The sequence below is a fragment of the Myiozetetes cayanensis genome, unplaced genomic scaffold, assembly GCF_022539395.1.
Source record: "Myiozetetes cayanensis isolate MyiCay16 unplaced genomic scaffold, myiCay2020 scf6-25, whole genome shotgun sequence".
NCBI lineage: Eukaryota > Metazoa > Chordata > Aves > Passeriformes > Tyrannidae > Myiozetetes > Myiozetetes cayanensis.
This window is the reverse complement of record NW_026087853.1, coordinates 31,980,483-31,995,059: the sequence shown is the minus strand read 5'-3', so window position 1 is coordinate 31,995,059 and position 14,577 is coordinate 31,980,483. Positions and strand designations below refer to the sequence as shown.

At 45.9% G+C, this 14,577-nt stretch overlaps 2 protein-coding genes across 9 annotated transcripts in view; one reads left to right on the top strand and one right to left on the bottom strand.

Moving 5' to 3' along the window:
* The first annotated feature begins 84 nt into the window (after positions 1-84).
* LOC126650353 (retinol dehydrogenase 12-like) lies at positions 85-9,836 on the top strand. 4 transcript variants are annotated; one of them, XM_050335012.1, is made up of 7 exons: positions 85-176; positions 1,323-1,441; positions 2,236-2,391; positions 2,685-2,789; positions 3,239-3,448; positions 5,234-5,423; positions 7,324-9,836. In XM_050335012.1, exons 2-7 carry the CDS (start codon positions 1,363-1,365, stop codon positions 7,424-7,426), a joined length of 843 nt encoding a protein of 280 aa, XP_050190969.1. In that variant the 5' UTR covers positions 85-176; positions 1,323-1,362; the 3' UTR covers positions 7,427-9,836. The 4 variants fall into 4 exon arrangements, with proteins under 4 accessions (XP_050190969.1, XP_050190968.1, XP_050190967.1 ...); XM_050335011.1 differs by having other exon boundaries at positions 105-236; XM_050335010.1 differs by lacking the exon at positions 85-176 and adding an exon at positions 502-645.
* Positions 9,600-14,577, bottom strand: part of ZFYVE26 (zinc finger FYVE-type containing 26) — a 46,848-nt gene continuing 41,870 nt past the window's right edge. For 4 of the 5 annotated variants that reach the window (XM_050335004.1, XM_050335005.1, XM_050335006.1 and 1 more), the window contains 3 exons: positions 13,901-14,083; positions 13,029-13,073; positions 9,600-11,978 (listed from right to left, as the gene is read on the bottom strand). In XM_050335004.1, the coding sequence (XP_050190961.1) occupies positions 11,769-11,978; positions 13,029-13,073; positions 13,901-14,083 (438 nt within the window). In that variant the 3' untranslated portion in view covers positions 9,600-11,768. Of the gene's footprint in view, positions 11,979-13,028; positions 13,074-13,900; positions 14,084-14,577 lie in introns of those variants that run through there. The other variant, XR_007631415.1, reaches the window with a different exon arrangement.

Sequence of the window (14,577 nt, the reverse complement as noted above, 5' to 3'; positions counted from 1 at the left end):
TGCTCCCGGGGCTCGGCCCTGCCGGCGTGCGCATCACTGCGTGCGCTCTGCTCTGCGAGGGGGAATGACAGACACCTCGGCGGGGGGTGTGAATAGGTGTTCCGAGTGCCGCTGCTGACAGCCGCCACTGCGCTGCCTCCGCGGGCACTTCGCGGCTTAGTAACTGCGGAATGCGAGTACGACGGCGGCTTTAGGATGAACACAGGGACGCGGGTCGGAGCCGTGCTCTGCCCGGGGTAAAGAGCAGAGGGCTGCTGGTGTGAAGCCGGCCGGCCTCCCGCTGCGCGCGGGTACTCCCGGCGGGGGCACTCCCGCGGCGGGGAGCGCGGCCCGCCGGGTGTCCAGCACTGGAGTCCCTGGGAACAGCTGGCGCGCCCGGCTCGTCCAGGAGTGCTCCGCGTGCCGCGAGAGGCGCGTCTCGAGGTGTCGTGGGCGTGTCCTGAGCTGGCGCGGGCGTGTCCCAGGCGTGTCCCAGGCGTGTCCCGGGCGGGGCGGGGCGGGGCAGGGTGGTGGTGTGGCCGCGAAGCGCCGGGCGCCGGCAGAGCGCGGGTAAGCGGCGACAGCAATGCTCAACTGCTGGGAAGTCGCACTGGGCGCCGCCGTCTCCGTCCCCGTCCTCCTTTTCGTGGCAGCGCCCTACATCAGGTGCGTCTTACCGAGCGCGGCCCCGACTCCGAGCGCGCGCTCGGCCCCGCGGAGCAGCGGCGGCTGCCGAGGGGCGCGGAGGGGACGCGCGGCGCCTCTGAGGGCGAGGCTGTGTGTGTGCGTGTGCGTGTGGCGGGAGGGCGAGCAGCGGGAACCCCGCGCTCCCAGCCTGCGCTGCGCTCAGGAATCATTCAGACTTCCCCTGCTCCAGCGCTCCGGTGCCACTGACGCGCTCACGGCAGGAGCTGGGATGCTCGGGGTCGGGGCTCAGCCTACCCCACGGCCCGCCCGGCGCTTCCCCGGCTCTGTCCCGGCCCCGCACCGGCGGCGCTCGCGGAGGGGCGGCAGGGGGCGTAGCCCTCGTTCACCTCAGGGCGCGGCGGCGCAGCCCATTGGGCAAAAGGACCCGGAGCGCGCGGCCACAGCCAATGGGAGCCGTGGTCCCACTGGGCGCATGGGCGGGGCCCGGCTTAGCGGGGCGCGGGGCGCGCTCCCGGTGCCCCGGTGGCGACTCGGCCGGGACCGGCCCCTCCGGGTGACGGCGCCCGTGATCCCCCGGCGCCCTGAGCGCAGCGGTGAGCCTCAGTGTTGGGGCGAACGCCGTGGCTCTGGGCGCTTCAGCCCCGGCCCGAGCCCCCTAGGGAGGCTGAGGTGACTGGTGCCTTCCCCTCTTGCAGGAGGTATGTCGCTGGAGGACGCTGTAAGTCGACAGCGAAGATGGAGGGAAAGGTGGTGATAATCACAGGAGCTAACACAGGCATCGGGAAGGAGACTGCCAGAGACCTAGCACGGAGAGGCAAGTCACAACTCATCAGTAGGCATCCCTGTGCGGCTGAGGTGGCCGTGCCTGTGTGTCCGTAGTCCCTTGTCTGGACCTAACAGAGGACTGTTTCATGCTTACATTGATGTCAATTTGATTCCAGCGTTATTGCAGATAAGCCCAAGTGTTTGTCTTCCAGAGTCTGTAACTACTGAGGTGCAAGTCCCCAGTTCTTCAAACTGGTTTCATTGCTTGAACTCCAGAAGTGTGCCTTGGGTACATGGAAATGCTCTGCACTGCAGCTGGTTTGACAGGGCTGGAGAAGTTCCTAGTTATCACTGTGTTCTGCTTGTATGAAGCTGGGAAATGCCATAGGTCCACTGCTGTGTGCTTTACTTATTCATGTTTTAAGCTAATTTGGTTTTTTGGGTAACTGATAAGAAGATTACCTGATCACAATCCGTTTAGAAATTACGCTGGTATCCAAGTACCTTTATGTGCCCCTAACTTGACATTCCCATTATAAAGCAGATCAACCCTCTCATACCAGTGTTGTGGTACATACTCCTGACCTGGGAGAACCTGGACAGAGGCACTTCAGATGTTTTTTCTTGGTCTGAAAGCATCCTTTGGTTGAATCATAGCTTACAATATAGTTGGAAAGGCTTTGTGCCTTACAGCTGCTCCCCTGACTGATGCCAGTTCCCCAAAGAAAAAATATATTGTTCGTAATGCTGTGCAAAGTCAGCCTCCTTGTTGTAGCTTTGATCATCCAATGTGTTCCAGTGATCTGTTTCTGTTCTTGCTGTTCTCCCCTCCCCTCTTTGCAGGTGCGAGGGTGATCATTGCTTGCAGAGACATTGCAAAGGCAGAAGCTGCAGCCAGTGAAATCCGAGCTGAGACAGGGAACCAGCAAGTCATTGTGAAAAAGCTGGACTTGGCTGATACGAAGTCAATCCGGGAGTTTGCTGAGAAATTTCTAGCAGGTACAGTCTCTAGATCATTCTTTTCAGTGAGAATATTTTACCAAGGACTGCCATCTGCTCTTCTAGCCAATGCTAAATCCCTGCCCTGCATATCTCTGTACCATGTTGGGTACTGTGGTTCACAGCAGGGGCAGGTCAGAGGCCATGAGCTAGTTTGTGGTAGGAGACTTACCCTTTTTTTTTTTTTTTTATGGTGATGTGGCTGCAACTCAGACAGCAAGAGGGTTTTTGGCTGATGTGTGCGGTCTTCATTCTCTGTTTCCCTGATTAAGGATGTCTGTTGTTTCTTGCAGAGGAGAAGGAACTCCATATTCTCATTAATAATGCTGGGGTAATGTTATGCCCTTATTCCAAGACCGCTGACGGCTTTGAGATGCATATGGGAGTCAATTATCTTGGTAAGGCCAGTGGAATCATGTTTGCACTCAATATAAGAACTGTAGAATGGTTTGGGTTGGAAAGGACCTAAAAGATTGTCATCTTTCAACACCAATATCTGAGGCAAAATGCTGAGGGAAGATCTCGCTTTCAGATTTTCTCTTTCTCATTCTGTCTTCTTGGGGAAGGATGGAAGGCCAGAGTTAGAGTTCTGGAGATGTAGTGTGGTGTATTTGCTTATCATGGATCCAGTTTAAGTATCTGTACATGTTACTTGGGACATTTTGAAATGTATGACAGCTCCAACTTTTTGAAGATGAGGAGCAGAACTTTAAGGCCCCAAAAAAGTTTAGCTGTTCATTCAAGGGGGTTTTGTTTTTCCCGGACTTGAAATGAGGGCAGCAGTAAGATTGAACATATAAGCAAGCAGGGGCACCCTTCAGAGGATAACCTTTCGTCTCACCCCTAGGTCATTTCCTCTTGACTTTCCTGCTGCTGGAGCGTCTGAAGCAGTCTGCCCCAGCCCGCATAGTGAACGTGTCCTCCCTGGCTCATCACGGAGGCCGAATCCGCTTCCATGATCTCCATGGTGAGAAGAGCTACAACTGTGGCCTCGCCTACTGTCACAGCAAATTGGCTAACGTGCTCTTCACCCGGGAGCTGGCGAGGCGGCTGCAAGGCAAGTTCCAGAGCCAAGGGGAGCGTTTTTTTGCTTGACTTTGAGCACTGTGGATGGGGACAGTGGGTTGAAGAAAGGTCTGGAAATTGACTATGCAGAAATTGAATGCTTTGAGGCAAGTGTCACTGAGAGCTTTTTGCAGGAAGAAAATATCTCCTGTCTGTGGAACCAGGAGACTTACAACACTAATTGTCTTTACAACAGGGCAGAAGAGTTTAGTCGCTTGGCACAGTTGAATGTATCTCTTTTTCTTTGGTGCTTGTCAAAAACTAGCTGCATCCACACAGACAGTTGTGGTATGTGAGTGGAAGCTGAAAACAGAACTACAACTTCAGTCTCCAAATAGAAAAGCTAATGCACACTCAGCTGCCTTAGATGTTGGTGGGTGGTAGAACAAGCATAAGACTAGACAGTACCTCTTAAGTCACAGCCTCTGTCACAGTCATGTCATTCACTCATTCACTTAAGTATTTATTTATTTAGTAAAACAGAAGCAGTGTCTTCCCCAGGAAATTACTGTTAGAGTAAATCAAAAGAAAGAGGTGTTCTCAAAAGCCTGATGGAAACTGCTGCTGTTTTAGCAATTGGGCCCTCTAGCACTTTGTTTTGCAGAAGGCATGGAAAGACCACAGTGTTTGGAAGGGAGTAGGGGATGCTCCAGTGTCACAGATGAGGGATTTAGAACACTTAAAGAATCGCCATCAAAGGTATTAGCAAAAGTGGTTTTAACGTGATGTCATAAAAGTTTGACTTAACAAAGTTCGATGGCAAAGTTCACTCTATTACTGCATGGAAGAAACTTATTAAGGAAAGTTGAGTTAGAATGATTCACACGAGACTAGAAACACAAAGGGTAAGGAACACCCTCCTGTTGAGTCATGAAGTTCAGATTGGCCCCCTTGGCTTTCTAAACTCCTTAGGGAGCCTCGATGTAGCTAGCTTCAGTCTTATTACTTATTACTAAGTAGCTATATGGATTAGTAATGTTTCCTCAGTATTAATTCAGCATGCCATCAGTCACTTACCGAAGATCTGTGGCAAGCAAGGGTCTCTCCGCCTGGGTAAGAAAGGCTTTCTTAGATTCAGATAAGGAATCTCTAAACGTTGAGAGGCATCCGTGCTCAAGGGGAGAGTCACCTGGCGTGCAGTCCAATTGCAGTTGGGGCTCAGCTCCAGATGGGCTCATCCAAAGGTGCTGTTGCGGGAAGGTCTCTGCCTTGAGGAGCGACCTTGAGAAGTGACCCAGCTCAAGGGGAGGTCGTCACCATGCAGTCACACTGCCTGGCAGGGAGAGCTCAGAGAAGGCTCAGTTAGGCTGTCATACTCATGGAATAAAGTGGTTGGCTTGTAGTCAAATTGCATACAGTGGGAAAGGTACATGTTAGACTCACCACAACTATCTTTGTTCCTTGATAAATCAATCTTGGAAAAGCCACATGCTACTTGTGTTAACTGAACGATGCTTTTCCAAGTTCCTGTGCACTGGTGCTCACTGTCCTCTTTGTGGATTTTCTAGAGGTGTTCTTGGTCCAGACAGGGCTCAGGCCTTTAGCAAACTACTGCTGGTTTGCTTAAAAGGTAAAGTGTATCCATCACATCCAGCAAGCGGTAACTACAGAGGACTTCACTTAGCTCTCTCTGTGTCCACATCTGCACTCCTTCTTTAAGAATATCCAGATATTCCTTACAGAATATCTGCAAGTAGAATTGAGGAGTATATTGCCCTCTTTTTAAAGACACTTAGATGCATAAAGATTTGTCCTGAACTACTTTATTTTGCCTTAGGCACTAAAGTCACAGCAAATGCTCTCCATCCTGGTTCTGTCTATTCTGACTTGGTCCGGCACTCATTTGTAATGACTTGGCTGTGGAAGATATTCTCCTTCTTCTTGAAGACACCTTGGGAAGGAGCTCAGACGAGTATTTACTGTGCAGTAGCTGAGGAACTCGACTCTGTGACAGGACAGTATTTCAGGTGGGTGCAAGCTGATGAAGTGATACTCTGTGAAAGGCTACCCTGTTGACTGGGCAATGAGACTTACTTTCTTCATTAAAAAGGGACTGAGTATGAGGCTGTCTGGTAAGACTGAGGGTGACAGATACTAGAACATTACCTCTGCAGCTCTGTTGCCACTGCGTTAGAAGAAATCCCTGACCTATGTAACATTTCACACAATAGCAGGTCCTTTAGTGCCAGGAATATCAACGTACTCAAAGTGCAGGAATGGCTATCACATGCTCAGAGCTCTCATCTGATCTGTGACTTGGGAAAAGTCACTTTTCTGTAGAACTGTTTAGTTAATGAGGTCACTTGAGTCAGTTCTGGAAAGACCACTTCGGCTCTCTTTGTAGTTTTACCCCACTGAAGCAGAAGGGGCCTGTGCTCCCAAGGAGCTGTGAGGGCTGATGGAGATGCAGAGCTAGGAGGTGAGATTTTCAGGTCTGGCATGTGACAAAATAACTTGATTCTCCAGCATGACAGACCTACTAGGTGGCAGGGACTCCTGCGTGTCACTCTATCCTGCAAATGGTCTTGTGTAGCTCCCACTACAAAACCTGTTATTTCTTGGCTATTTTGACTTACTCCAGGACCCTGCACAGTCATGGCTTTTCCCATCACCTAAACTACAGCCCGGAGCAGTTCCAAATCATCATCATCCTAGATTTTAAGACTGCTGTTTGAACAGATTCAAGCTGATATGTCTGTCAGCTTCCCACTGGATGTAGAGCACTGTAACAATCTCATTTTTTGGGAAATGAATGTGAAAATTTTTCTGTCTTCCCCTCACCCTCCTTCCCTGGATGCTGTTGGAGCCTTTGTGTCTTTGCAGAGCTTTCCTCTTGCGATTTGTGACCAGATTAGTCTCTGTAATGACTTTGCCTGATCTTTATTTGGGAGCTTGTAGTATCTTAATCAGACTTGAACATATAAATAGGTGTCCTTATCTTCCCTGAATGACTGTCCATCCCAGGATAAAAATGTAGCATTTATGTGCTGGAGTGCAGAAAACTTTGATGGATTTTAAACTCAGAAAAAAAAGGAGCTTTGGACTTTGTGGGAAATGAGTAGCTTCAACAGTAATTCATAATTAACATTGGACTAGCCTTAAATCCTTTTCACTTTCCAGGCGGTAGACTATAAAGAACAAGTATAGTCATTAAGAAAAAAATTTGCATGCTACAAGAAGACAGGTAGAGTCCACCAGAGTCATTTCAGGAACATCAAAGACTGTGGACTTGGAGTTCTAAAAACACTGGGCTGAATGGAAACCTTATAAGATGCCATTTCTTCTGTGCTCTGAAACTCTCCTTTATTGCACAATCTAGCATTACAGATGAGAACACAGGATCTCTATTCCAGACAGAGTGCTGAGAAGAAAGGAGCCACAGTTTAGAGGATAATGGAAAAGGGGATAACCATGCATGGTTATTACAGTATGATTATTCTTGGGCATATCGTGGGATGAATAGGATGGGATAAACAGTTTAGAATGAAGGGCTGTTTGAATGGCTTTTTTGTAGTGTTTGCTAGAAAAGGTGCCCCTGAAGAAGTTTGGTTAGCATTAATACCCCTTTCTAGTGGTATTAATGAGAATGTACACTGAAGAGGTTTCTTTAAGAATTGAAACAACAGATAAAACTAGACTTGTTTGTCAGTTCTTGGTGCTGTTGGGAGAGATTCTGCCCTAAGAGCTTTCTCATGGTGGCTTAGCACCAACCCTTACTCCTTTGCTGGATAGCTTCCCACCGTTCTTCAACTGGTCTTGAATTAAATTGATCGAAAGCAACTCCCTTATCTTGACACTGACATTTCAGTGTGCTAATGCAGATGGAGATCTTGGACTTAATAAATTAAAAGAATGTTCCTCTTTCAGTGATTGCCAGCCAGCGTACGTATCTCCTCGCGGCCGGGATGACGAGACAGCAAGGAAGCTCTGGAGCGTGAGCTGTGAGCTCCTCGGCATCCAGTGGGACTGAGCAGCACAGACCTTGTGTGTACCTGGCTGAGTCCAGTGATGCCTCTCTGGGGAAGAGCACTGCTGAGAGACCGTAGGAGTAGAATGCTGTACTTCAGCTGCCCCAGTGATGGCTCTGTGGGCATAACCTACTTTGAATTTCTGGAATACTACACTTAAGAATTGAGATTTGTAAGCAATCACTCCTTTTCCTAGCTGGAGAATTAAAGCACTGATGCAGGGAGCAACCTTTGCTTGGTATCTCACACAGCAGCCCAAGGCTATTGTCCTCTGGCTTTAGAATAGAAAGGGAGGTTGCAGTCTTAGGTTTAGATTATGAAAAAAAATTACCTTAAATAAAGTTTGGTTGTGGGTTTTTTTCTAACAGCAATAGTGAAAAGGTAGGACTCTAAACTTACAATCGAAGGTTATGTTCAGTTCCTACAGTTTGACCTGGCAGAGTGAAAGTACTCTAGGATATTAGAATTTCTGACAAGTAAATGCAATACAAATGCTCACAAGCACACAGAAACAGGTGTGGGCCTTTCTGTGCCAAGCAATAGGTAACATTTTTAAGTGGAATAATTCTCTCCAAGTAGCTGGACCCTAGCCACTGCAGTATCCTGGCCCTAAGTGCCCATTGATTGCAGTGAGTTCACTGAGGGTTGGGCACATCTTCTGAGAACCCAGGTCTCAGTGGAGGTGGCTGGGAGGTTAGAAAGTTGCAGGAGCACTGTAATTGTGCATGGCCAAGTTATCTTATTAAAGAAATCAACATCTCTCCTGTAAAACACTGAGCAAAGATGGTATAAGAATTGTCACAGTAAGCCCCCCAGCTGCACTTTAAAGGACTTTAGAACCTAGAAAAGAGAATGAGTGAGTAAAGAAAATCTGAACCATGTCAAAAAATATTAAACAACTATCTTTTTTGTGCTATTATGGTTGAGCCAGCTACAGCACAGGAAGGTAAGATCTACAGAAATCCTGGCATTTGTCTGCCCAGCAGTTACTGGCCTTGGCTGGCCTTGGCTGGCAGTCAGCCTGAGCAGGACCACACAGCTTGCACTTCCACAGGTCAGCAGGGTCAGTCCACATAGCAACAAGACTGCTCCCTTGGAACTCCAGTGCTACTTGGGTGCAATTGCTAGAGTCTGATCCGTAATCAGATTATTTCTGAAAGAGTTAAGCAGTCAGAAACCAAGCACCACATCTCATTGGATTATCTTCTGCTTTTGAAAAAGTCTGGAAATTTTTGGATTTGCATATGAGCCTGCCATTGTGACCAACTGCCAGTTTTGGGAAACAAATGCTAACTTTAATTCTTTCTGTCTGGGTGTTATCTATGCAGATCAGTCCTGTGCTACCTCTGAGCAACACTAAATAAAGCCATTTTCCTCTTACAACAGGAGACCGTATCTTCTTTCAGAAATGTTGAATCAGTTTACTTGGTTTTGCTGTTACCAGCCCCTGCCTTGCTAATGTAGAGAACTCAGTTCAGGTAACATTTCAAAGTCCATTTGTGTTTTTCCCTGTCGCTGTACCTTTTTCCCCCTCCCTCTTTCTGCTTCATCCCGATTATGAAGCTAAATCCACAACTCCAACGTAGCAGTAGAATGCTACCTAGCATTGGAGACTAGGCTTGCTTTCTCTGTGTGATTCTCTGATCTTGAAAGTAATTTTCAGGAGCAAGAGAAACCATTTTTTTAAAAGCAGAAAGTGTCACTAGTGTGAACTATTTTTTGCCCTTGCAGGTCAATGCTCTTCACAAGGAAGAGTGATTGTAGATTTAACTTAAGACATATTAGACTACATATTTCCATAGAGAGACACCCACTCATTTTGACCTTGAGCAAGTCATTTATACTTCTCAGCTGATCTGTACAAAACTGAGGGAACTAAAGCTCATTTAGCTGTCTCAAAGGGAAGCCTGTAAGGGACAGTTAGATTAACTAGCAAAGCTCTGAAGAGGATTACTAAGTGCACGTATGAGGCTGAACTAGCTACCTAGCTTCTGGGAGGACTTCTAAAGATGTGACGTTCCAATTGATCTAAATGTTGAGGACGCTGTAGCAGATTTGGCATGACAGAAAAATTATCCCCCTTCTAAATACTTTGCTAAGCCTAGCCAAAAGCAAAATGCAGATCTAGAAAGAGAGCCCCAGCTATGCTAAGATAAAAAGTAAACAGGAGATACATTAACAGTCATAATACTTTATTCTCTTTTATCATTGTAAACAAACCTTAGTCATGAACAGAGAAGTTCTTTTTAACTGGCAGTAGTCAATCCCTTTTTGCTGACAAAAATTCAAACCCCCTTGATAATTGCACTACTCGTGACACAAGGCAGTTAGTCAGGATCAAAATCTGAGGTTCTGCTGGTATGAGAAAGATCCCTATGATTCTGGGTTAAGAACATTAAATTACAACAAACACTATATAAAGTGCATCAGGTACAGTGCAAAGAGGTCAGGAAGAAAGGCAGGTACGAAACTGACAGGTCTGCATGGCAAACTCCACTCTGTGCTCTGTACAGCTGAAGGAACTTGAGCAGAAAAGGTGGTGTTACAGAAATGCAGATTTCGACACCCACAAAGAATAAAACCTTATAGGTTTAAAAACGATTGAAAACATAGGTAGAGTCACAAGCTGATGGAAAGCTACGTCAGTCTGGCCAAGGAAACAAAAGCTTTCATTAGTACTGCTCACTAATGGGATAAGGTAAATCTGTGGTCAGGGGATTCTGAAAGCTCCATGTGGTCATTTCTGACTGCTTCACTCAGACATTTCTTGCCCTGCTCTAGTGAGCAGAGTACCTCCAAAGAGAGGTGTTTGTGTCAGTGGGGCACTGCTCTTGAAACCCTGAAGAAGATGGACCAAATCCTTTCCAACACCATGGAAGCCTCTTCTTTCATTACAGTGAGCTTGGGGTTAGTGCAAAACTCTTACTTGACAGTCTCAATTATTTTATGTACGAAAACTATTTACAATTAAGTTACACTTCAGAAAACCTGTCATTTCTTTTAAGTAAACAACTTTTTAACAAAAAAGTGAATTAGTTTTCCTACTTCTGCTGAATTAGTTTTCCTACTTCTGTTTTTACATGTAAACAGTAAAACAAACTGTTGTGGAATGCCATGTTTTGTTCTGGTTTTCTTTTTTTTTGAAAGTCATATTACTATCTACCACACTTCTATCAATTTTTCATGTCCCAATCACAGTCACAGGGAAGCAGCTGCTTTTTTCAGCATCCCTCATTACACAACCATTACACAAAAATTGCTGCTTTTCTCATAAAACTGATTCACATAACACTTCCAGAGCAAAGCCTGTCTAGACAATAGGTACAGTTTGGTGTTCTATTGTACTTGACAACGACAGATTATCCTGGTAATAAATAAATAAATCCCTGTGTGACAGGGATACAATGCTGTTGGAATTTTGCCACAGCTTGCTTTATCCATATTCTCTGCTATACCTGATGAAAAACTGTGGAAGTTTACTGTCAACTACTCAGTCATAAAGCTGCATGACAACAATTTTTTGGGTATTGCCATAGCAAAGAAAGAGGTACGTGATTCTTCAAATATTTTAAAGGCTTATTTTCCCTTTGTACTCCCCTTTACAGCATATGCCCTTTATAACTTCATTCATCTAGTAGGGGCTGAAGTGCCATATGTATGGCACACATCACACAGTGTGACTGGTAAGTACAAACCTGCTATAAAGAATCAGTTCCTACCTTTTCAAACAAACAAAGGAAAACTAGGTACACTGTACTACTGGAGGGAATAAAAAAAAAAAAAAAGAAGTAGCAATGGTTTGTATAGAGGCTTAAAAAAATCTCTGAATTTTAGTCTTTGTAACAGAAGATCTCTTCAATCTTGAAAAATTTTACAGGAAACCCATAATCACAAAGTATATCCTCTAGACTACATTGAGTTGATAAAATTTTTCTGTCCTCTCTACATGTTTTCTGGATTAAAAATAAACCCCATATTAAGTTCAGTGCTTTCAAAAAATATCAACCCCCCCAAAAAATTAAAAACTAACAAAAACCAAAAGCCAAAACCAGAAAGAGAACTGCTCTCTCCATACACCTAAATCCTTGCTTGTTCAGTTTGAAACTACCCCCCTCCCTCTGTCAGAAAAAGAGCCAAAAAATGCCCTGAGGTAGTGACTGTGTCAAAATACAGGACTGGCACTTGTAATTTAGTTCCCTCCCCACCAAAGGCACATTAGCAGCATCCATTTCCCACCAACATGAGTCAAGAGACTTCCACTTTACCAAGATGAAACTGAACCAGACACCTTTAAGCTGTCTTGAAGCCTTCTCCTCCTGTATGATGGTGAATGTCAATCACTTATTACTTCCTGGTGCCCTGGGGAAGCCGATTTCTCATCTTGGGCTGGTGCACTGAGAGCCACTGGGCACAGATGGCCTTGACAACGTCGTCGCCGCTGCTCTCGGCCAGCTGCCGCACGTGCTGCACCAGCTGCACCGCCCTGGCCTTCTCCTGCCTCACCGAGACCAGATACGCAGAGCGCAGCTTGTTACACAGCACGTAGGCCTGGATCTGCAGCAGAAGAGGCAATCAGGCCTTGGTTAGAAATCTGCAGTAAACTGACTGGACAAGCCTAAGCGAGGATTCACGGGAAATACCCGGTTCAGAAGTCTGTATTAAAAAGTAGTAGCACCATATTACCAAACAGAGCATGGCACAAAGCAAATTCCAATGAAAAAGGTGGACAGACAGCTGTATTTTATTAAGTTTGTGTCTTGTAGAAACTCCTCTATTGTAAGACCATGAAAATAGCATCAGGAATCCTACCTTGTGCATTAATTTACCATATCCTCATAGCAAGGAGTCTAAACCTGTCATTTTCTTCCATTGCTGTTTCTAGAACAGCTCCCATCTTTCAGTGACAGACCTTACAAAATGGCACAATTAAAAGCCAGTTTGTAGCAGGACAGAGGACAGTCACAAATCTTAACATTTCATTCCCAGCTACGCCACTCAGGATCTACAAGAATGCATGAACGCTGAGCCACAGCCTCTACAAACATTTATCTATAGTTCACATATTTATGTGTTACGCTCCAGTGGCTTGGCTGGCTGCAATGAAAGCTAGTGAAGAAACAAAGTAGTTTAGGCCTCACTTTCTCTAAGAGAAAAAAAAATCAGAATCGGAGAAGTTTTATCTAACTCTTGATCAACATAAAACAGTATAATCCTGAAACAGTAAGCTGAAATGGTCATCATCAGCTGTCTGCCGTTCCTAGAAACTTAAATGCACCTATGTGAAAAGCTGAGTAGCAAAACCAACAAACCCATCAACGTGCCTCTCTGAAATACTTTTCCTCCCACTATAACAAATGCCTAGCTCTCACTCTGAGGACTCTGAAGTTGCTAACAGGGATAGTACCAATTGGTACCTTCATGTCACAGCTCTACAGTCACAAATGCCAGGGCCTTGAGGAATTTGCTATGATATCCACAATCTAGGAAGTAGCCTTCAAAAACCTGGCTTGGACGAGGATGAGAAAGAAGATCGTGAAAGAGAACCCATAGGCTGTAGACCAAGACTTGGCTGCTCAGCTCTTGCTCTACAGTACTTTTACTTACCTTGTTTTCATCACTGTCCATATCCTGAATCAGATTATCGAGATCCTGTATCCAAAGAAAGGAAAAGGTGTTCACATTTAAAGTGACAATAGTCTGCAAACCTCTTACCCCATCAGGGATCAAACCCCTGTAGACTGAAAGGGCTGCTGAGATCACAGCAAGGTGGTTACACTGTCCCAACTGCAAAGGCTGCAGAGGTAGAAAACACAAAAAAATACAAATTCCAATTCTTCCCTTTACCACAGCTTCTCCTGCATTCCACGTCTATGAGGCATCCCTAGAGAATGCTATGAGCCTGGGAGTCCCCCAGGGACACAGCTCATGTTACATGAAATGAATTTGTAGGTTCTCTGCATCGCAGCAGGAGTTGGGCCATGTGGCCCACCTTGATCCAAAGGGTAGATTGTGTCCCCTAACCTGATTAGTAGAACAGTAGAGTGCAGCACCTTCCTTCACTGTGATGGAAAAAACACTGTGGTAGGCAAAGGGAATCATAAAATTGCCTCCTACGGAGGCAGGAGGTTTCTGCCTCGACACATTCTCTGTGTTAGCCAGGGAAGCTTCATTGAAGGGAACACATCCCACTCCAAACAGCAGCATTTGGTAGGATGTTGTGAAGCAAAGGTTCTCTCCCTGCCATGGGTATTCATTTGGGAAGTGCAGGGTAAGAGCATGATACAGCTACTTCTTGTTTCCTCTCAGAGTACCTTGTATAGGGCAAACCACGCACTCCCACCTTTAAACTGTGCATGTAGTATGGAGCCAGAAGATCTGAAAGACTAGAAGAGCAGCACAGGCACCAGATTTCCCAGCAGGCAGTAGTGTATATACTCATTTTACTTCAAAAGGGACACAATGCAGGATGGAATTACCTCAGCAGGAATATTCTTGAACTCATTTAGACAGTTTAGGATAATGTTATCCCCATCATTTTTTGCCGCTACTCCAGACTCATTGACACACTTCAGGAGCTGCCGGATCTCACTGTACTTCTGCTGCTTCACCAGCTGCTTGGCCACTTTGCTGTACACTTCTGTAGCCTCCAGCTGGAAGTCCTAGGGGTAGTTGGAATATCAGAGCAACATGTTTAATGTTCTCAGCAGGTTTTCTCACAGCGAGTTTATACAACTGAGACAATCTCTCCTAATGACAAAATAGCACACCATGCTCCAAAAAGTCAAAGCTGTTCTGGGGGCCTTTGGTTTTCCAGTCACTAATGCTCAGGGTTGGCTGAAAGGTAAAAATCAGTTTTGCTTAAGAACAAGAGCACTGTTACCGCCTTCTTTGCAGGGTGGCAAAAAAATCAGTTCATTTCTTTTGGCAAAAGATCTTTCCTAGGTCCCTACCCACCTCTCCTTCATTTAGTATGTTCCCACTACATTTCTCCAGCCAGCAGACTGACCAGCTGTCACCCTTTGTGTACTCTGAGAAACAGGAGGCATCTGACCATTGCACAGCTCCCATACGAAGGAAGAGATGATAAAAATTGCAGACTGATCCTGCCATGAATAAGGCAAGAAAAAAAGGATGGAAACAGAAGTGATGCTGG